The 23,456-nt window shown below is 33.9% G+C and overlaps 2 protein-coding genes and 1 pseudogene across 4 annotated transcripts; 1 reads left to right on the top strand and 2 right to left on the bottom strand.

The window, feature by feature from the left end:
- Positions 1 to 377: 377 nt before the first annotated feature.
- Positions 378 to 11,164, top strand: LOC112796211 (protein arginine methyltransferase NDUFAF7 homolog, mitochondrial). 3 transcript variants are annotated; one of them, XR_011880919.1, is made up of 14 exons: positions 378 to 578; positions 658 to 769; positions 894 to 976; positions 1,267 to 1,332; positions 2,172 to 2,272; positions 2,968 to 3,086; positions 3,275 to 3,315; positions 3,648 to 3,736; positions 3,934 to 4,111; positions 4,187 to 4,303; positions 4,771 to 4,815; positions 5,389 to 5,517; positions 6,117 to 6,315; positions 10,074 to 11,164. XR_011880919.1 is itself a non-coding variant. In XM_025838563.3 (13 exons), exons 1-13 carry the CDS (start codon positions 453 to 455, stop codon positions 6,249 to 6,251), a joined length of 1,341 nt encoding a protein of 446 aa, XP_025694348.1. In that variant the 5' UTR covers positions 378 to 452; the 3' UTR covers positions 6,252 to 6,607. The 3 variants fall into 3 exon arrangements, 1 of the variants encoding a protein (XP_025694348.1); XR_003199052.3 differs by lacking the exon at positions 10,074 to 11,164 and adding an exon at positions 6,698 to 7,017; XM_025838563.3 differs by lacking the exon at positions 10,074 to 11,164 and having other exon boundaries at positions 6,117 to 6,607.
- On the bottom strand, positions 7,102 to 10,751 carry LOC114927547 (wall-associated receptor kinase-like 10). The gene is made up of 3 exons (XM_072234317.1): positions 9,825 to 10,751; positions 8,585 to 8,637; positions 7,102 to 8,203 (listed from the first exon to the last, which is right to left on the bottom strand). The coding sequence occupies exons 1-3, from the start codon at positions 10,749 to 10,751 to the stop codon at positions 7,102 to 7,104; spliced, it is 2,082 nt and encodes a 693-aa protein (XP_072090418.1).
- A 3,780-nt stretch (positions 11,165 to 14,944) lies between the features above and the next one.
- On the bottom strand, positions 14,945 to 21,949 carry LOC112796209 (wall-associated receptor kinase-like 8; annotated as a pseudogene).
- Positions 21,950 to 23,456: the final 1,507 nt, after the last annotated feature.

The following is a 23,456-nucleotide window of genomic DNA, read 5'->3' as shown; positions in this document are numbered from 1 at the left end:
AATTAGCTATATCCTGTGAATTCTATGTTTATGTATAGCTTTAAACAGTTCGAGTGTTTCCTCAATTGTTAATGTAACAACGTTCATCATAAAATATGAATTGTAATAGATTATCTTTAAATTTTGTCTACATCTAAGGTTTATTAAAACACATCCAGAAGCTCTTGAATATGTGTTGCAAACAACACATTCAACTTGTAATTTTTTTCCCTTAACTGAATTTTTATTTCTTCTTTTAGAAAGATAGTTTTAGATAATTAATTGCAATAATATAAATGACTGCATTGTACATAAATTAAACCATTTTCTATACAGAGGGAGAAATAATTTTAAAAAGAATAGTAATTGGGAAAAAAAAAGAAAAGAAAAAAAGAATGAAAAGCTATAAACCCTTGAAGGGGGTTTAAGAATAAAAGAAGATGCTTTTGTGAGTAGCATCGTTTCCCAAAACCATGTTTATAGTGATTCGCAGGCTTCGGCTTCCTCCCATTTCCGTTGGGCGATTCCAGAATCAAGTGTGGACTCCGCCACTCCATGCTCTCTTCTCCACTCACATTGTCGCCGACAAACCAATTCTGGTAACAATAACCGATTTCCATCCTCTTCATCATCCCTATTCCCTATGCTTATGCTTTTCATTTTCTTCAATTTTTGCAGGTTCGGGATTTCGTTCACTCTGCTTTGTACCATCCCTTACATGGTTACTTCTCCCAACGGCCCCGCTCCGTTGGAGTCCTTCACAGCAGCATCAAGTTCAATCAACTTGAAGGTTCTAATCTTGTTCCTTCATAATCTTGAATTAATTGTGAATATTCAGCTTCTGGAATTTTGATAATTTCTGGTAATTAGTTTTGTGCTAAATACTAATGCATTACAATGGTAGCGGATTTCAGGCAGAAAAGCTTATATGAGATACTTGGATAATATTTACAAGCAGAACGATATCTCTTGGTTTACGCCTGTGGAGATCTTCAAGGTACACTGGACTGTATATTTTTTCAGTCAACAATATATATAACAAATGTTGCAGATGCTTATTTGGTTTTAATTTAATAGCTCCCAGTTTCATAAGGTGGAAACTGTTGTTTATTTGTCCAAACCATTTATTGAATCACAAATTTGTTTTTTGAGTTTTCATACTATTCAACTTCTAAGAGCTGTCCTTGTAGTTATTTTAGAATTAAATTTGCTGCACTTGGACCTTCTGTGAAACCTTAACTAGTGTTTTGTGTCTCTAATCATTTATGCAATTCGCCTTTTGTGTAGCCTTGGTATGCCCATGCGATTGCTGAAGCCATCATGCGAACTGCAAACTTCTCTGTCCCTCTAAAAGTAAGCACATTTTACTTGTGACCATTGCCATCTGAATTTGTTGGAAAAAAATGTTTTTCTGATATTAATATTAGGATATTACTGTAAAGTGTATCTTTATAGGAGTTATTTGTTTTTTCTTTTAATTTATTTTTTTCTATTTATTTTTTATCTTCTGGCATGAATAAAATATTTATCAGATCAAAAAGGAAAATGAAAAGAAAAAGATGATAAAGAATATTTTGAGTGGCTCTAGGTTTGTGCAGAAATTTCACCGTTCAAGATTTATGCCTGCAAACCACAGACATTTTCCCCAATGTAGGAGAGAGCAGCCTTATTTCTCGTATCATGTATTCAAGTTCGGTTCCCATGAATTTAAACAATTACACTTGTTGAGTGATTTTGTAAAGCCGACCCCACCTAGTGGGACAAGGCTTTGTTGTTGTTGTTGTTGTTGTTGTTGTTGAGTGATTTTGTAAAGATATCTGCTTGTTGTACTTCAGTCCCCACATTTAAGTGCCTCACCACAAACATACCTAATACTGTATAAATTTCCTCAATTTCCTTGTTTGGTTGCATGTCTACGGTTTAGAACCCATGAAAGCACCATATTCTATTGTTCCAGCAGCTAGGCTGTGAGAGCCTTGCACCATGATGTTATTAGCTAATGTTTTAGTTATCTATAACTATGCTTCATGCCTGTTTCTTGGTAAAATTTGTTTTTCATTCTTTTCATTACTAACCACACTTAATTTGGACAAAAAATTAATAAGCATTGCTAATATATCTCCTTTACACATGGTTTGCTACTTTTTATTACTTCAATTAGTAGTTAATATTATCCTCTAATTTGCAATCAGATATATGAAATTGGTGGTGGATCAGGAACTTGTGCCAAGGGTATATTGGATTACATAATGTTGAATGCTCCTCCAAAAGTTTATAACAGTATGACTTACACGTACGTGCCTCGAACAGTTAATATGTATTTTATGCTAAAACCAAATTATAAGTTAGAACCCGTTCTTACCTTTTCTTAAGATACTGGGCTATGCTTGTGTTATACTATTTTCTGTACATCTAATTGTCTGAGTAATACATCTCTCTATGTTGCTTAAGTGTTCCCTAAGTAACTTCCATTAGGGTAATTCTTTAATTTTGGACTTTGATTTTCACTGAGACATGAATGTTAGAGAAAGTAAGAAACCGCCAAGCAACATTTCCTTTTGGTATCATTTGATTCTAGTCTATTCTCAGTGAGTTCTCACAACAAGAGTGTATGGACCTTGTATTCTGTCCCTATTTTTCTTGTATTTTATTCTCTCAGTTTCTGGCCCACTCTTCTAGTCATGTTCTTTCTTGACGAGTGCCTATGGAAATCCAAAGTTCCTCTGCAGTCTTGTCATATGATTGGAACCAGTACATAACAGGATTGATACAAATGATTTGCTGTGTACATATTGCCTTGCTGTTTCTCCTGCAATATGTGTTATCTGTTATGTACATGATTATAGATTTAGCTACACCTCATGCTATGTTTCTAAAAATTGTGCTACTGTTAGTCTAGTGAGAATATCTTGTTAATTATTCCGGTTATCTACTGTATTTGGAGCCACATTATGCACATTGCAATTGATGTATTATTTTTAACTACAGCTCAGTTGAGATTAGTCCTTCACTTGCTGAAGTGCAAAGAGAGACTGTTGGTGAAGTGCGCAGCCATATTCCAAAGTTCAGGGTAGAATGTCGTGATGCTGCTGATCGGAGGGGATGGGGTAGGCTGCTATAGTACTTCTCCCTTGATTGAGCTGAATTTTTTGAATTTCAATGCTCCTATTTTTGAGATGTTGTGGGGTCTTCTATATGTTTTTTTTTTTTTCAGAATTTATGGAATATATGACCCAAAAAAGACTAAGAAATAAATTGACGCAATAATTCTATTATAATGATTCCTTCTTTACAGGGGATGTGGAGAGACAACCGTGTTGGGTTATAATGCTTGAGGTGTGTTCTATACTTGAGTTGCTTTTAATTACTGCAGCTCATTTTTACTAGCTGTAGAAAAGAATTTAAACTTCCCTTTGATGTGGATCTAGTTAACTCAAGTGAAGAAAGTGGCTACAGTAAATAACCTAACATGTAATGGACTTATTGTTGTTAAATAGTGTTAATATCCTTCAAACTGTTCCACTGCCATCCTGTGTAATGTATCACCAGTTACCAGTTGGCTTCACCTAGAAGATGACGAACTGCTCTAGTCAAAACTATGTCGTATTATGATTCTAATTATTATTATTTTTTTTACCAGCAAATCACTTTATCAACTTACTTTGTAGGTACTTGATAATCTTCCACACGATCTTGTCTATTCAGAGAATCAAGTTTCCCCATGGATGGAAGTCTGGGTTGAGAGGCAACATGGTCGGTAAGGGTGCATGTTGATCTTGATCGTGCTGTTGCTTTATGCATCATATCACGTATTCTAATTCTTCATTAACTTGTAACTACCAAACCAGATAGATGCTTTAATTCAAGAAATGTTAAATTTCAATTGTGAAAGATGCACCTTAACAAACCTATGTAAGGATTTCACATCACCAGTCACCTTTCTTTTTTCAATAGAGAAACACTTGGTGAGTTATACAAGCCTTTGCAAGATCCACTTATCACACGCTGTGTTGAGATCATGGACATGGATGAGCCTAAAACAACTCGGAGCATTGCAGTACCTACACTGAAAGGTATTTGGTCTAAAGTTTACCCGAAACCTCGTAGATGTTGGCTGCCAACTGGATGTTTGGTAAGAGAGTCTCTTAATCTTCCTCAAGTTTTATGTACAAATAAATTTTTTGCATTTACATGTTTTTCTTGGCAGAAATTACTTGAGGTTCTGCATGAGGTGCTACCAAAGATGTCCTTGATTGCTTCTGATTTCAGCTATCTCCCAGATGTGAAAGTTCCCGGCGAAAGAGCTCCTTTGGTTTCAACTAAAGTATATTTCTGTTATCTTTACTGAACAATAAAACAGCTACCTGCTTTTTTGTCTCAAACTTTAAGTGAAGTTTTCATGAAGTTGTACTTAAAATGTAGTCATTATCCATCTCCTTTCAACTTTAGTGCTTGACATCTAAATAAAAATAAAAATGGATTAATTTGCAAACACATTGGTTTTAAGTGATGTGTATTATGAACTCTTATTATTTTTTTTTTTTTTGAGAATTTGTAAGGAATGATGATTTGAATTTTGAAGTTATAAAATACTTTCTCATCCTCTCTCTAGGGGTTTGGGATTTCAAAGGGGAAGGAAAGGTTGTATTAAAAAGATCCAAAATTTGACGCTACACCCCTTCCCTTCCCCTCACTTTTCCTCCAGAATCCCAACTTACAGACTAACCCTATGTGTCCTGAATCCAATGTGTGTTAACACTCTAACGCACTTACTTTTTTATTGAATTGCAGAAAGATGGAAGCAGCTCAGATTATGAGAACTATATGGACGCAAAGGTTTGGTTTCCCATCAGCCTCATCTTTCAATCTAGTTTCTTCATTTTCAAGCACATCCTGAAAATGAAGTTACAAGTGATTAGCAATCATCTAAGTCACTAACTCATATGATTAAATTAAATAAGCTGTCCCTCGATATTCAGTGGTTTAGAGGAAGAAGTATAACATTGCAAAGAACCTGTTGTATTGGGAGCATAAATAGCTGCGTAGTAGTAAAATCAACTTCCTACATTAAGTTTCTTGAGAGTCTTGGCTCTTCTTGTCTTATTTTAACTTCTATTTTATATCTTGCATGGTGCCTGATATTTCAATACTATCCTCCTGATTGAAGTAATTGGCATTATTTGAATTGTTGTTCGTTACTTGGTACTATTTCCTGGTCATTTTGTTTCCTTTATTGAAAACTATGAACTTGAGCATTGTTTGTAGTTCCTAAATAGAAAGAGTAAACTATTTGTCAATGTTAATATGTGTATGTTAATATGACTCATGAACCTGTCATGATTTTTTTTTCCGAACTCTGCAGTTTTATATTCAAAGTCAGCATTTCCTTGTGTTTTTCTTTTATTGCAGGGTGATGCGGATATCTTTTTCCCTACAGACTTTTGGCTTTTGGAACGGATTGATCATTACTGTTCTGGTTGGCTGAAACTTAAGGGTGATCATACATCCAAAAAAGGAAAGAAAAGGAGAACAATTACGGTTAGTTCTGTTAACATTATTACTGCAATACCTTGTCTCCTTAGGTGGTGTTGGTTATATAGTTTAAATATACCAATAATCTCAAAAATTATCATATCTAAAAATTGTTTCCCATGTACCAGTAATTACATATACATGTATAGATAGGTAATATTTCTTTATATAATTATTTTTCTTTGCTTGGCATGCTTACTGATATAACTTACTAGTTAAATTGGATGGCCTGTTCAATGTAGAAGTTCTAAATGAGGCATCTTTGCATAGTGTAAAGTTAAATGCACTATCGAAAAGAAAAAAAAAAGTTTTACATAGATATCCAATAATATTGTCAAGTTAGTAAAAGTGTTTTACTCAACTACCTTCTATTTTAGAAATCTTGCAATCGATAGTACTTGATTGGTTACTAATATAGAACCATTTTATACTAACAATGTATTAAAATTAAACTGTTGTTTAATCTCAAATCTGAAAATCCTTTTCAATTATTATATTGGAATTTCTTTTGGTATATTTCGCTTCTATTTATCTTATAAGACTATACCTGATATGCTTCATTTCAATGAACTTGCAAGTTTATGCAATAGTTTTGTCTGATGCAGCTGGATACATCAGCTTTTATGGAAGAGTTCGGTTTGCCGACAAAAACGAGAACCAAAGATGGATACAACCCACTTTTGGATGACTTCAAGAATACCAAATTTTATCTGAGTGTTCCTACACACAATATCAAGTAGATTCTCAATACAAGTACTTGCACTCACGTAGACGGGTCAAGGCATTTCATGAGCTAATATTTATGTAAGTACCCTGGACGTAATCATTTATAAATTAAATTATTCTTTTTGGTCAAATTAAAATTTTCAACATAAACATGGTTATGTACTGTCTCATGGGTTCAATACTAAAGCCCCAGAAAATAATATGATTCAACAAGATATAACATCCTGTAGGAGAAGAACATCACCATTTGTGATGATCGATTTAAACCCGTGTTTGCAGAGTGGGGATGTATTTCTTATGGTTTATACCTATTATTGTACACTGCGATTAGCAAGAGATTAGTTTATAAGGAAGAACATTTTTATCTCCACGTATCATCTCCAACCTTCATTTTCTCAATTTTGCTGCCAAGTTATTGAAATATATTAAGCCTGAAGTTTTCTTCTTTGCTCAATTTCAGTGTTTTTGCTGTCTAAGATGCGGTGTAAAAAAACATGTCCCTCCCATCATGAGAGGGAGAAGGGCATTAGGAAATCATTATATCTGACTAACAATATCTACATAGTTGAACTAATATATTTTGATACAATTGCATCTTGTGTACATTGATCTAAGAAGTTTGATAGGAAGAGTTATTTTGAACTGATGGAGGGTATTAACTAACAGTTTTAGTTTGTTATTGCCATCCTTGTATATACATTCCACCTCCTGTTCTTGTGATAAAACAAAATTGCAAAAATGTGCCAATCATTTTATATGACATTCAACTCCCAGAATTCCTTAGCAAGAATTGGTCAAGAATTTAACCTATATGTAGGATTGGTCAGTAATCACCATCAGTGAGCTAAGTCTCTTCATGGGCTTTTATGCTCTAGAATTCCTTTGCAACTCCCAGATACCATATAATTGCATTGAGACTTCCTTCATACTAGGCCGCTTAATACCTTTCAGGTCTAAACATCTTTTGGCAAGCTTGGCAACTGCATTGATATGCTTTCTCCGTCCTTCCCACATGATTCTTTTGTCAATGATGTCAAACACACGTTTTTCCTCCATGCACAAAATAAAGTATGATGCTAAATTTTGCGCCTCATCCGGGGCAACAAAGGAAACCGGCTTTTGCCCTGTTAAAAGTTCAACAAGAACTACTCCGAAACTATAAACATCACTCTTGTCTGTAAATTGACTAGTGTGAAAATATTCAGGATCCAAGTATCCGAAAGTTCCTTTAACTATTGTGGTGAGGTGAGTGTCTTCAATAGCAATCATTTTGGATGTTCCAAAATCAGCCACCTTTGCATTGTACTTTTCATCCAATAGTATATTGGTCGATTTGATATCTCTATGATAAATGGGCTTAGAAGCTGCTGAATGTAAATAGAATAGAGCTCCTGCAACTTCAATGGCAATCTTTAAACGCATTTCCCATGTCATTGGTAGATATGCATCTTGGTCATGCAAATATTGGAAAAGGGTCCCATTGGGAATGAATTCATAAACAAGCAGAGGAATCTCTGTTTCCAAACAACACCCCAACAGTTTAACCACATTTCTGTGGTCAATTTGCGAAAGAATAACAAATTCATTGATGAATTGTTCTATCTTTCCTTGGACCTTAAACTTCTTGACAGCCACAATTTTACCATCTAGTAGCATGCCCTTGTAAACAGTACCTTCACCTCCATTTCCAAGTATCCGGTTCACATTAAAGTGGTTTGTGGCCTTCTCTAATTCCTTTAAGCTGAAGAGTTTAAATTTATCAAAACTACCTTCACTAGAAGACAATACCTTTTCTAACAACACACCACCATTCTTTTTGAAGAAACTTTCTCTGCTTTTTTTCGCTATTCTTTTCCTTTCAACTTCATAGAGCCACCTTAGACCCAGCAATAAAATAATGGATCCGAGGCTTGACAAAAGTCCTATACATTTGTCACACAACAATAAATAAATAAATAAGAGATTACTTTTTCCAATTCAAAATAATGTAATCATGCACCCACCCTGCATGGAGTTATTTAGTTTTTTTAATTTTAGGCAAGCTATAAATCAAAACAAGTGAGAGTTGAAAACAAATACCCATGTTTCTTTTAACTTACTAGATGAACAATGTGATTTAGGCAAGCTATAAATCAAAACATGTGATTTCATGTGAGTTGAAAATAAACAAGAGAGGGTGAAGACTCACATGCAGTTGTTTTCTGGTGAAATTGATAATTAAGAATTATTAGATAATAATTTAGTCAAACTTGTTAAATTATCTAACGTCTTTTAAATATTAACTTTACAAGAAAACAACTCCATGTGAGTTTTTACTACAAGTGATAGCTTATGCATACTTACCAACCATAAGCTCTTTTGTGGGAGTTCCTTCGGAATGGTACCAACGGTCTCGAATAACTGAAACGTGAAAATGGGAAAAAGATTGAAATTAAAATAGTAATAAATAAGTAAATAATATTTAGTTTGTATGCACTATATTAATATAAAGTTTTTGTATATATCTAATCTCGTATATTGTTATATCAACAAAAGTGTTTGGTTCAACTATCTTTACTCCAAGTTAAATATACACTAACATCTCATTGAATGATGGTATTAAAGCCTTTTGTATTTTCAATACATAACATTACAGTAAACTCAAAAGATAGTACACAATGAAAAGGATTTTCAGTTCAAGATAAATTCTCCTTCGAACAAGTCTTAACCATATAAGCCTAGACATACATACCTATATTAAAAGTTGATCTACTATTTTATATGTAAGATAGGATTCACATTTGGTAAGCGTGTTTATTTGAGTTATTAGACTTACTCACTAGAAATTTCTTCAATATAGGTAAAAAATGTGATGTGCACATAAAAAATCAGTCATTATGTATTTATGTATCAATTCATATCTTCTTTAACTCATTTTTATTGTGTATTTTATATTTTAATATATATTATATATGGATAATTAATTTAGTGACTGTTTTTTTATACCCTTAGTATGACTAATATAGATATGTTTTGTTTCACATAAAAATTGAATGAAAATATTCGAAATTTATGCATATGGGTAAATGTTTTTATATTCTATTAAAAGATCTCATTCATTCATTTCAAGTAATAAAGAGAAAATAAGAGAGAAAAAAATACATTGGGTCCTAATTTTTTTTTTTATCGTAACGATAATTAAGTCTCACACAATTTAATTACAAATAAGTTGTTGTCTATTGAAAAGTGTCGAGGACTAAAAATTTTTATCAAAAATTTAGTTATACTTTTCTCTGATAAATAATAGATAGATGTGATAAAAGAAGAAATTAATATAAGGTTAAATTGCTTCAAATTCACTAGATGGTTAAATGGATAATATCAAACTATCAAAGTCATAATTAGGATTGGTTCAATGGTAAACAATTTGGATTACTTTTATGAGGTGCTCAAACTTCGTTGCTATGAATTATGACAGTGTAAATATACTTCTGTAAAACATTTCTAGCTACATACTATGATCTAATTCGAATCAGAATAGTTAATACATATAATTCAAACTATATATGATAAAATTAGATGTCTGCAGAAAAAAGTTACTGACCTACACAGCCACCAGCAATGTATGGGTTCCCATGGAATCCTACTCTGCATTTGCATCTCCAACCTGAATTCTCCATTTTTGAGGACGTTACATTAGTCTTAAGACATTCTGCATTAGTTGCTTCAATGTTGAACCAATTCAGAATCTCAAACTCCAGCACAGCATGTGCATAGTGACTCACATTCTTCTTGAGTTCACTCTCTTTCTGATTCACCATCCATGTTAATTCCTTTCTCCATTTTTTTGCTATCAGCGCATAGTCGTCGCACCCAGGAGCAATGCTTCCATTTCTTATATCTTCCATTGTCACCTCATACTCTGATAGATAACTTGGTATTGAAGCAACACAACAGAACTTTCCATGGCAACCAAGATTAACCTTTTTTCCACTGGCAACCGATTTCTTGAGTCTTGTGAACTCTTTTGGACCGCAAACTGACACGCACCCAGCGACTACTGAACGGTTAGAGTGCAAGAATCCAAGAATGTTGCAACCGAAAGCTACGAATGTGTTGCGCTTGTTGGAATACACAAAGGGGCTACCTCTCAAAGAAATACCTGCAGGATCTTCTATGGTTGGTTTGGGACGAGAGAGAGAAGAATCTTTGCCTCCATCGTGACACTTCCTGTGGAAAACTGGATTCTTGACTTCAACGGTGCTAATGTTAACGTCAATGGCTGTCACTTCAAGGTTTATAAGCTTCAGATATGGTGTGTGGTTACTCTTGCATTCTACTTGGAACCACTCCTCTGCATAGCATTTTGGATCCTTCATTCCAAATGGGTAAGGGATCTCAACATCTCCACACATTAAATCACACCCAGGTTGTGCCATGATTGGATCGTGCAAAAATTGCAAATCCAATTTTCCACTTGCCAATAATGGATGCATGATGATGATTATATGAAATACAAATCGAAGCATAACCATTGTAGTCATTAATGGTTTAATTTGATCCTTGTTGAGGAAGGTAGAGGAGTGATTGTATCTTTGAGAAGAAGCACATATTATAATTTATATAAGCCTAATACAGCTTGCATTAATCACTCGTTTACTGAGGCGGCGTCTTTTATTCCATAGCAGTAACTAGGGACGAGAAGAAAACCCCAAAGAAGTTAAGAGTGATTAATAAAGAAATGTCGTAATCATCTATGCAAGTACCTCAAGTATAGGTAGAATTCAATTTTATCTGATCTAACATGAAGACAATTAACTTGTCACTATGTTTAATTATTTAATATATAGATACCGTTGTGACTATGCTGCCGCCTGAAGGTGTATATATATGTTAACTCAATTCCAGGTTGATTCAGCCAAAAAACATTATGCGGAAATTTATTTTACTTGGATCAGATTCAGCTGTAAATTTTCATTCATCTAAAGCAAAGGTTCCATATTCCAAAGTAAGAAGATTAAAGGACTCTGCCTATGATTGACAGTACATACAAACCTATAATGAGCAGTGTGACCAAAATTACATAAAATATAAAATTTGTCTTTTGGAGTTCATAACTCCAACCATATAATGGGAAGTGACCAAAATTACATATATATGACCCAAAAACCTAAGAAAACTTGCCAATTATTGGATAAGAATATGCATAACCTCTGACTCCAAGGTGTGTGTTATGTTGCTTTGACATATATCAGAAATAGAATCTGCAACCTAAGGATGGTGATATTAAATTGTAGGATGCTCAATTTCTTAGCTTGTTTCCAGTGAGGTATTGTAAGTGCTTCTTTATAACTCTTTGGTTCAAGACTAGTTGTTAGCTGAGCTTGAAACAGTTTTGGTTTTAAAATTTCATTATTTGATCACGTTATCATTGGGTGAGTAGGGTTGACAGAGATGCATGATAGCATATTGCTGCTCAGACTCACCCATCGTTGAAGCATCACAGTTTGAACAACAACTTGAAAGATAGGAATCTGAGGCAGCTCATTCATGATTGAGACATTTTTTGTGAGGAAGGGAAGCTAGTTTTGAGTAGACACTTGGTCTCGTCGAAGAACACATGTCTGCTAAATGCTAATGATTGTTTTCCAAGCTGCAGTTAGACATCTATCACCTTTTGTACCGAATTCCATATCCAAGAAAAGCACACAATTCAGACCTATCATCAATTTTATGAGCATTGTGAGGCCTAATATAAGGAAAGTATAGGCATCCGAAAGCTCAACGCCTATTTGATTTGTCTATAAAGTTCAACGCATCAGAAAACATATGGTGAGTAGCTCCTGAATTTGGATACCAATTCCGATCTCTAAGCATTGAAGGCATGGCAAAAATCAGCTTCATTCTACGTCAAGGCATTGGAATACGAGAGATTATCCCTAAGGTTGTGAGAAACTGAGGTTGTTTTAGAGTGTGTGCTTCATAACCAGAGTCATACCAACACGAGCGAATCTGAGGATGCACCATTCTACCTCCTTGAGCAAATCTGGCTCCTCCTCTGCCACAATAAAAGCGTCTTCCACCACGGATACCACCATGAATGTGGTAATGACTAATGAGATGTTTGATACACGAGCTTGAATAAAATTATCATGTTCCTTGCACTTTTTGAGTAGTTCTTCATGTGCCATGAGTAAGGCTTCAAGTTCTCCAATAGATACAAGTTTAGAGTAATGATTTAAGAGTAAATGCTCAAAATGGTCCCTGAATTTCAAATTGCTATTCAATTTCGTCGTTGACTTTTTAAAATGACCAATTAATCCCTGAAATTCGAAAAAATGCATCTCCGTTAGTCCCTTGCAGAAGTGCCGTCTAAATGTTGATGATGTGGCATTCCAACTGTATGCTGATGTGTATTAAACTTGAATTTGATTCAAATTGGTACCTGAAATTGCTTAATAATATCCAAGTTAGTCCATTTTCAATTATAAAATCTTAATCCCCAAATTATTGTCTTCTCTTCTTCGATCTCTCTGTTGTCTTCTTCTCTTCTTCGACCTCTCCGCTATGGCGCTATCTTCTTATCTTTCTCGACCTCTCCACTATCTTCCACTTCATCTTGTTTTCTCGTCTACATGAGTGATGATGGGTGGTGGAGAGAGAAGTCAAAGTAGCTCAAGTAGGAACAATTAACTCTATAGAGAGACCTTATGGCAACAAAAGAATGTCCAACAGGGGAGGTAAGAATGCCGTTCTTGTAATTGCAGACTTCGGATGGTGATGAAGTACTCAACGACGAAAGAGAATCCTGATAGACTATTTTATGGTTGTCCAAACTATGAGGTAAGGTTATGGCTTTAAAGAAAATGAAAAGATAGTTTCACTTTAAGTTTGGATTCACCTGCGAAATTTTACTTTGCAATATGAAATCCGTTGTAATTTTTTTCTGTTGGATTGATGGAGGTGAAGAACTAGTTTGTGCAACACCCATTTCACAAAAAATTTTGCATGAGTTCAATTGAAAAATGACAAACTTAGAAAGTGATGTTAAGACTTTGAAGATGATGACAATGATTACCTTCTTAAAAGTGAAAAATATATTTTAGTTTAATGCACGAACCTGCAAGGATACATATAATTTAAATTTGTGTTGAACTTAAAATTAATCCAACCACATTAACTTGTAATTAAAATAGTTTTAGGTAAGTGAACTGATGTTGTAATTCAGAATGAATATGAACTGGAAGATAGCGGAGAGGACGAAAAAGAGAGGAAGACAGCATCGAAGAAGAGAAGACAATAATTTGGGATTAGAGTTTTATAATTGAAAATGGATTAATTTGGATATTATTAAGCAATTTCAGGTACCAATTTGAATCAAAGTCAAGTTTAGTACACATCAGCATACAACTGAAATGTCACATTATCAACGTTTAGACGGCACTTCTGCAAGGGACTAACGGAGATGCATTTTTTCTAATTTCAGGGATTTAATTGGTCATTTTAAAAAGTCGAGAACTAAATTGAATAGCGATTTGAAATTCATGGACCATTTTAGGCATTTACTCAATGATTTAATAAACTAAGTGTATTCCTTAGGTAAGCCATTTAAGATTGCTTCAACATGAGAAGAAGAAAAAGAAGAGGAAGAAAATGTTTGAGGGAAAAGAGTGAATTGATAATTTGCTTCCTCACAAATTATATATCGGCTGCTGACTAGGCTAACCAAATAACTAACTTTCTAACCTGGTAACAAACTCTCACATGGGTGCTTAACAGATTAACTAACACGTCAACCAACCACATTCTCTTATATTCCTTACATAGCAAAATACTTGCAGGCTCCTTGATGGTTACTTCGGGATGAGAATGAGAAGAATCTTTGCCTCAAGGGCGACACTTACTATGGAAAATTGGAGATTCTTAACCTCAACTGTGCTTATGTTAACATCAATGGCTTTCACTTCAAGGTTTATAAGCTTGAGGTAAGGTTTATGGTCACTCTTGCATTCTATTTGGAATCATTCATCTGCATAGCATTTTGGATCATTCATTCCAAATGGTTAAGGGATCTCAACATCTCCATACATTGAATCACATCCAGGTTGTGCCATGATTGGGTTGTGCAAAACTTACAAATCCAATTTTCCACATGCCAATAGTGGATGCATGATGATGATCCATGTTATCAAAATGATAATACGAAATACGAATCGCAGCATAACCATTGTATTCATTAATGGTTTAATTTGATCCTTGATGAGGAAGGTAAAGAAGTGATTATGTCTTTGAGAAGAAGCACATATTACAATTTATATTAACCAACAGCTTGCATTAAGCACTAACTAGGGACAAGAAGAAAACCCCAAAGAAGTTAAGATTGATCAATAAAAATGTCGTAATCACCTATGCAAGTACCTCTAGACTCTAGTATAGGTAGAATTCAATTTTATCTGATCTAACAAGAAGACAATTAATTTGTCACTATGTTTAATTATTTAATATATACATATCGTTGTGACTTTGCTGCTGACGGGAGGTGTATATATATGTTAACAACTCAATTTCAGGTTGATTCAGCCAAAAAGCATTACGCGAAAATTTTTTTTACTTGAATCAGATACAATTGTAATTTTTTTTTCATCTAATACAAAGGTTCTATATTCCAAAGAAAGATTAAAAGACTGAGCCTATGACGGACAGAAAGTTACATAAAGATACCATTATGACTTATTTTACATATATATGACCGAAAATATTAAGAAAACATACCAATTATTTGGTAAGAATATTCATAACCTCTGACTCTGATGTGAGTGTTAGGTTGCTTGGACATATATCAGAAGCAGAATCTGCAACCCAAAGATGGTGATATTCAATTGCAGGATGCTCAATTTCTTCTTGATCATTTTGTTGTGCATTATTAGACTTCCTCTCCAATTTCCAGTTCTCATCCAATTCTCTTGCGACTTCTTTCATAGTTGGCCTTCTTTTTCCATTGATCTCAAGGCATCTGTATGCAAGATTCGCAACTGCAATGATATGTTCTTTCTCTGCTTCTTTTGTCACCCTATCATCGATGATTTCAAACAAGCGATCTTCTTCCATGGAAAGAACAAAATATGAAGCCAGACTTTTCTCTTCATCAGATCTTGAGGAGGATAACGGCTTTCGTCCTGTCAAAAGTTCAAGAAGAACTACTCCAAAACTGTAACATCACTCTTTTCTGTCAATTGGCTAGTATGGAAATATTCAGGATCTAAATATCCAAAAGTTCCCTGAACTACAGTGGTGAGATGAGTATCTTCGATAGAGATCATTCTAGAAGCTCCAAAATCTGCTACTCTTGCTCTATACTTCTCATCCAACAAAATATTTGTTGACTTTACATCTTTGTGATAAATTGGTTGAGAAGCAGCTGAATGTAAGTAAAACAAAGCTCCTGCAATCTCATTTGCAATTCTCAAACGCATATCCCATGTCATTGGCATGTCCTCATTTTGGCCATGCAAATATTCATAAAGATTTCCATTGGGAATGAACTCATAAACAAGCAAAGGAATTTCTTTCTCCAAACAACATCCTAACAACTCGACTACGTTTCTATGGTTAAATTTGTGAAAGAATGACAAATTCGTTTATGAATTCTTCAACCTTTCCTTGGACCCTAAACTTTTTGACTGCAACAACTTTTTCCATCTACTAGCATACCCTTATAGACTGTACCTTGTCCTCCCTTTCCAAGTACTCTGTTCATGCTGAAATTATCAGTGGCCTTCTCTAACTCCTTCAAGGTAAAGTGTTTAACTTTGTCAACATTAACTTCGCCAGAAGATACCCTTTGTTCTAACAACAAACCTCCATTCCTTTTGAAGTTTTTTTCTTTGCGGTTCTTTACTATTCTTCTCTTTACAACTTTATATACCCGCCATGAACCGAGAAGTAAAATTATTGATCCAACACTCGAGAAAACACCTAACAGATTTTTAATTATTAATTCAATTTTTATAGTTTAATTTTTTTAATCTAGTAATGTAATGTATTTTATCTTATATTTTTAAATATTAATGATTAATTGATGGCCAAAACCAATAAATTATGATGGCTTTTATAATTCTTCATTTGGTAAAATGATTTTAAAATAAATCCAATAGTCAACAGTTAATGTAAAATACAATAATTTGCTCTTAGTCTTAGCTGAGAAAGGAACTATCATACCGTCATTGAGCCTGCAGCCTTGTGGAATGTAGGGATTGCCAGAGGAGTAGTCGTGGCAGTAACATCTCCGACCGGATGAGTTCTTGGAAGATGATGTAACATTGCTGCCCCTTGCAGTTGCTAGGAAGCCTTACGGACGAGTTTACAATCTCCCACTCAAACACCGCCGTAACGTTCTTCAACCGTATCAGATCTTGAGCCCAACTGTAACCCAACTCACTATACTCATAATCACCGCATAGCTGCACTTATCATCACCACTCGCACTCGCATGATGGTTATTGTTGTTGATCCCGAAACTCTCCGTTGTGACGTTGAATTCCGAGAGATACAAAGGCAAGGAGGTCACGCAGCAGTATTTGCCGTTGCAAGTGCTGATTTCAATGTTCTTGTCGCCGTTGCAAATCGAAACGCAGCCGCTGACTTGCGTTTATAATAATTTTAACATAATTATATTAACTCAGGACAACCACTTGCTACTGAGTAGCGTTGTTGTGGTGTTGGAGTTTGCAGTTCCAACGGTGAATTGGATGCATGATTTGAATGGTGCCTTGTGATACATCAATTGATGAGACCTCCATCTCTATAGATTTGCCTGCATTCTATTTGGAACCACTTGTCTGCATAGCATTTGGTTTCCTACATTCCAAATGGAAAAGGGATATCAACAAGTCCACATGTGGAATTGCAACCAGCTTGTGCTATAGGAGCAATTTCGTATTGTGCAAATGCCAGTGTATGTAGAATAGTGCATGTTATTAACATGACAATGACATCATGATCAAACGCGAATTGAAGATCCATTGTTGTGGCTTAAAGGTTCGTATGTTGAGTTTCATTAGTTTTGGACTATGAATTTTAACATGCATGCGATTATCGTGGCTATAATGATTATGAAGTATCGTTAAAGTTAAGATAATATTTTTTTATATTTTTATAATATATTTTTTAATATTATTTTTAAAAAAATGGTTAATATATATTGGCTGAAAACAATAATTTACTAATTAAACTTATTTTTTATTATTTCTTTTTTAAAAGAAAAAGTAGAGACAAGAGTAAAATCAGTGAAAGGCTTATACACACACCTTTGTGACTATGCTGCCACCGGAAGGTGTATACGTGTTAACAACTCAATTTCAGATTCATTCAGCCAACAAGTATTAAGAGGAAATTTATTTTACTTGAATCAGATATGACTAAATTTTTTCATCTAAAGCAAAGGTTCCATATTCCAAAGTAAGAAGATTAAAAGACTGAGACTAAGATTGACGGTACATATAAACCTATCATGGGCAATTACCAAAATTACACAAAAATACAATTAGTCTTTTGGAGTTCATATCTCCAATCCTTATGTTACATATATATGACCTAAAATCATAAGAAATTAAAACTTACAAATTATTCGGTAAGAATATGCATAGCTTCTGACTCTGAGGTGAGTGATACGTCGCTTGGACTTGTATCAGGAGCAGAATTTGCAACCCAAGGATGGTGATATTCAATTGCAGGATGCTCAATTTCTTCATGACGATGTTGCTGTGCATTATTAAACTTCCTCTCCAATTTCCAGATCTCATCCAATTCTCTTGTGACTTCTTTCATAGTTGGCCTTCTTTTCCCATTGAGCTCTAAGCATCTATATGCAAGATTGGCAACAGCAATTATGTGTTCTTTGTCTCCTTCTTTTGTCACCCTATCATCAATAATGTCAAACAAGCGATCTTCCTCAACAGAAAGAACGAAATATGAAGCCAAACTTTTCGCTTCCTTGGGTCTTAAGGAGGATAGTGGCTTTTGTCCTGTCAAAAGTTCAAGAAGAACTACTCCAAAACTGTAAACATCACTCTTTTCTGTCAATTGACTAGTATGAAAGTATTCAGGATCCAGATATCCAAAAGTCCCTTGAACTACAGTGGTTAGGTGAGTATCTTCGATAGAGATCATTCTAGAAGCTCCAAAGTCAGCTACTTTTGCTCTGTACTTTCCATCCAACAAAATATTGTTGACTTCACATCTCTGTGATAAATTGGTTGAGAAGCAGCAGCGTGTAAGTAAAAAAGTGCTCCTGCAATCTCAGATGCAATTCTCAAACGCATATCCCAAGTCATTGGCAAGTCCTCATTTTGGCCATGCAAATATTCATAAAGATTGCCATTAGGAATGAACTCATAAACAAGCAAAGGAATTTCTTTCTCTAAACAACATCCTAACAACTTAACCACATTTCTATGGTTAATTTGTGAAAGGATCACAAATTCATTGATAAATTCCTCCACATTCCCTTGGACCCTGAACTTTTTGACGGCAACAATTTTTCCATCTACGAGCATTCCTTTGTAGACGGTGCCTTGCCCTCCCTTACCGAGAACTCTGTTCATGTTGAAGTTATCAGTGGCCTTCTCTAACTCCTTTAAGGTAAAGTGTTTAACTTTGTCAACATTAACTTCGCCAGAAGACATCCTTTTTTCTAGAAGCAAACCTCCATTCTTTTTGAAGTTTTTTTCTATGCGGTTCTGTACTATTCTTCTCCTTACAGCTTTATAAACCCGCCATGAGCCAAGGAGAAAAATGATAGATCCAACACTCGAGAAAACACCTATCAAATTTGGCACATTATTCTATGAGATGTTACTTTGTCTTACATGCACCAATATCATTATTTTGTCAACATATACATGGATACAACCTGTGGATTCCTTGGTTACTACTATATACACATGTATAAGTGCAAGTTCCGGGTGAATAAAAAGAACAGGTCAAGTTAAGTGAGAGCATAGAAGCAGTTAACAAAATGAAAAGAATATATTTAACAGTAAAGTTACACATCAAAATCTTTTTATGAATAAGTTCAACCAAGTTAAATAATAAAATTTGGAGTAATGCTATATATAACTGATTTTTATTGATATTAAACCAATTTAATTGAATTTATTTAACAAAAAAATTTAATATGTTGTATTATTCTATATTTAAATGGTTAAATCTTATATTAATGGTAACAATTTGACTATCTTTTATCACAACATAAAATTTCTGATTTTAGTTATACATACACTGACAAAATGTTAGTTTGGAAACATTTTAAAATTATTTTTTGTACAAACATATTCTCTTTTTTTTTTATCCTCGCTTCTTCAACTAAAAAAAATTGTTATTTATTTAGAGCCAAAGATATAATATATTCTTTTAAAAAAAACCTAGAATACAATCAATATATAATCAATAATCTCTTTTGATTTTTCCTCCATCACAAAAAAGAGGTAAAAGCATGCATATTTAATTAGTTGAATTCTTTTTTTTGTTTCCTTCTTGAGTTAACTATATGTTTGGTTACAAAGGACAATGACCACTAATGGCTATATTAAATATTATGCTACTAGTGGCTACTTTTAGTTATTGATGCAGCCACTTTTGACCCTTTTTATATTAATATAATGCAGCCAATTTTGACCCTTTTAATATATATGATGTAGTACAATTATTTTATGGACATATTAAAAATTAGTTATTAATTAATTATTTATATAAAATATATATTAAAAATAAATTAAATAAATATAAATTTATAAAGATAAATTTAGTGATAAATTTTTGGTTTAATTATTCCGTCGCTTTTTATAAATTTACTGAATTTTCAATTAGATTTATATATATATATTTTTAAATAGATTCTTATATTATATCAGATTTTTTAATTAAGTTTTTATCGTGACAAAAATGTTAAAATTAATGGAATATTTTGTTAAACTATATAAAATATTCAGTTAAGTGTTAGATATATTTATTTTATTTAACAAAATATTCTGTTAATTCTAATATTTTTGTTACTAAAGGACTCAATTGAAAACAAAAAATATAAGAACCTAATTAAAATTTTAGTAAGAAATTAACAAAAAAATAAATCTAAATTTTTTTATGTATAAATAATATTTTGTATATATATATATATATATATATATTAAAAATAAATAAAATAAAAATGAATAATTTCATATTATTAAATGAAATCTCATACCATTAAAAATAATAAAAATTCACATATAATTATAAAGTTGATATTTAAGACCATTAAATAATTTAATAAATTTAAATAAATTATTATCTAACAATTTTTTTAAGTATCAACTTCATATAAAAAGAACGGAGGAGGTAGGTCCTCACCATATTATATGCATATCTAGTTATCAAAAAAATATTATATGCATATCTTCAATGCGTACCTATTATAGCCCATTTTGACCGGTTTTTGTTTCCTTCGCCGTTGTCACCATAATCTGAAACGTAAATTATGATGTTAAGTTTATTTACTAAGCGAAAATTAGACTTATGGATGCTTGATAAAGGAGAATCACAGAAAACAATGATTTTTTTTCTTCTGATCCAAATCTTTTACAATTTTGATGATTTCCTCTTGCTAATTCTAATCACTAGTAAAATATCACTTGAAAATATCTTGAAGAAAATAATAATCGAGAATCGTTATCGTCTTTGAAGACGTGAGTGCGTGAGAAATTAAAGAAAGAATACCGTTGGCGTAGCTGCAGCCTCCTTCAATGTAGGGATTGCCGTAAGAGTCTTCGAGGCAGTAACATCTCCGACCTGAGTGATTGTTCTTTGCAGATGTAATGTTAGTGTTGACGCAGTGACCTGAGCGAGGGAGTCTTATGGATGAGTTATGAATCTCCCATTCAAGCACCACCCCAACTTTCTTCAAACTCCGAAGATCTGTCATCGAATTCCAACGGTAATAGGCATAGCTGCTATCATAGCGCATGTAGTCAGGAACGCGAAAGTATTGCACAATCAACGCATAGCTACTGCACTCATCATCATCACTAGCACGATTGTTGTTGTTACTCCCGAAACTCTCCGTTGTGACGTTAAATTCCGAGAGATACAAAGGCAAGGAGGTCGCACAGCAGTATTTGCCGTTGCAATTTTGAATTTCAATGTTCTCCTCAACGTCCTTCTTGTCGTCGCAGATTGACACGCAGCCGCTAACTTGCGTGCCGTTGGACACCAAGAAAGAGATTTCATTGCAGCCAACTGACACAAACATGTTGTGCGCCTGCGAATACACGAAGGGGCTTCCTCTCAGGTCAACCACTTCTTGCTCAGTATTCGTAGCGTTGTGTTGGGGTTTGCAGTTCCAACGGTGAATTGGATGCATGATGTCAATGGTGCCTGATGATACATCAATTGATGAGACCTCCAGCCCTATAGATTTCAGGTAAGGTGTATCGTGCCTACACTCTATTTGGAACCAGTGGTCTGCATAGCAATAATTGGGTTCGTTCATTCCAAATGGGAAAGGGATTTCAACATTTCCACATGTGGAATTGCAGCCAAATGGTGCTATACGACTATTTTCGTCCTGTGTAAATGCCAGATTATGTATACAACACAGTATTAACATGACATAAAAAAGTTCAAGAACCATTGTTATTGTAGCTTAACTGTGGGTGTCAGTTGCTGAATTTCATTCTTGGACTATTTATGGAGGCTATACATCAACACTTAACTATTTATATAAAATAAAAAATACATATTAAAAAAATCATATATATATATATATATGCGTAGCAATTTTTCTTTCTTTAACCCAAGCAGTAGCCGGAGGAGTTTCGTGGAAGTTAGCCTTTTTTTTATACATATATTACCTGTTAATCTACATCCACTAATTTCAAATAATATCCGTCTTTTTTTTTTAATTCGGATGCAAATTTTAGCTATGGAGGGAGACTTGTTGTTAGGGGTGGCAACATGTACTATATTCGTAGCTACTTAATCTGACCCAATTCGATTGGATAAGGTTGTCAACTTTATCTGCAGCGGGTAGGATAGGGTACGGGTTGAACCTCAACCTTATTCGACCAACTCGCACCTTATATAAAAATATATTTTAAGTGGATGTTAAACTAAAAACTTTTTACTAATGCAAAAGATCTTTAGTCATTAAAAAAAGATCATTAATTAATAATTTAATAAATTTTTTTTTATTTTAAAATGAGTTATATTTTAAATTATTATCAAGTTATATAATAATATTATATTTTTTTTATAACCCGCATGTAGGATCAGGTATCTGAGAGTTAAGAGTAGGTAAAGTTAGAATTAGAATAGTAAAGTTGATTTTATATAAAAGAAAAAGTATAAGGAACTAATGGTCTAAACGTACAATGCAAGGTAGACAAAATCGCGTTTTTACTCGTAAAAACGCACGATTCTACGCTTCTGCTCCATCTTTCCGTCGCACTTCTGCTATCTGTGTTGGTGGAGTTGCAATCGCGCCGAAACGCCGAGAAAAATCGCAGACTCATTAAAAGCGAGAGTTTTCTGATGACCCATGTCTCATGAAGAAAATTGGTCTATAATTTCAATTTTGCACAGCCCACTAAGCACTCAATCCGAACCCAAACCCAAGTTCAATCCCCAATTTGTGTTTAAAAAGGATTGGAATCCTAGGTTCTCCTCCCCCCTCTCTCTCCCGTTCTGCATCTGAATCCTTTATCTTCTCAATTCCGAAATCAAAGTATGGGGTACTAGTGGTGGTGGTTGATGTGGCAATTTTCTGTCTCTTGTTCTCTTCTTTCAATCCTCTCTTCTCCTTTTGTCATTGCTAAAGCAACGTAAATGTAGCTTGATTGCTGCTGCCCTTTCACCATCACTCAAGTACCATGGGTGGTTTCGTCATGTTGCTGCAACTCTCTTCTTCTTTCTGGATTGCTGGATGTCGCTGACTGCTTCACTATTAGCTTTCTCCTCCTCATTTTTTTTGTTGTGTTTGTATTTGTGGTGTTTGTGTTAGCTTTATTGTGTTTAATTTAAACGAATTCTATTAATTTTTTCAATTTTCATTGCTTAGTTATTAATCTAGTTTGCTAGCATATATTATAGCCATTAGCATGTAACATATGTTCTGTTCTGTTTTTTTTTTTAATTTGTTCTATTTTATTTTGTTCTAAATTAATAAAACAATTTTTATATTGTGGACTTATTGTCTTAGCCGCTTAGGA

This window comes from Arachis hypogaea, chromosome 4 (genome assembly GCF_003086295.3).
Source record: "Arachis hypogaea cultivar Tifrunner chromosome 4, arahy.Tifrunner.gnm2.J5K5, whole genome shotgun sequence".
NCBI lineage: Eukaryota > Viridiplantae > Streptophyta > Magnoliopsida > Fabales > Fabaceae > Arachis > Arachis hypogaea.
This window is presented reverse-complemented; position numbering and strand designations above follow the sequence as displayed.

Bases quoted from the DNA above. Each gene is read 5' to 3' on its own strand.
- LOC112796211 (XM_025838563.3), top strand. From the start codon at position 453: ATGTTTATAGTGATTCGCAGGCTTCGGCTTCCTCCCATTTCCGTTGGG. The intron at 579-657 runs GTAACAATAACC...CAATTTTTGCAG, and splicing joins TCGCCGACAAACCAATTCTG to GTTCGGGATTTCGTTCACTC. The intron at 977-1,266 runs GTACACTGGACT...CCTTTTGTGTAG, and splicing joins CGCCTGTGGAGATCTTCAAG to CCTTGGTATGCCCATGCGAT.
- LOC114927547 (XM_072234317.1), bottom strand. From the start codon at position 10,751: ATGGTTATGCTTCGATTTGTATTTCATATAATCATCATCATGCATCCA. The intron at 8,638-9,824 runs GTAGGTCAGTAA...TTCACGTTTCAG, and splicing joins CATACATTGCTGGTGGCTGT to TTATTCGAGACCGTTGGTAC. The intron at 8,204-8,584 runs GTTGGTAAGTAT...AATTGGAAAAAG, and splicing joins CTCCCACAAAAGAGCTTATG to TAATCTCTTATTTATTTATT.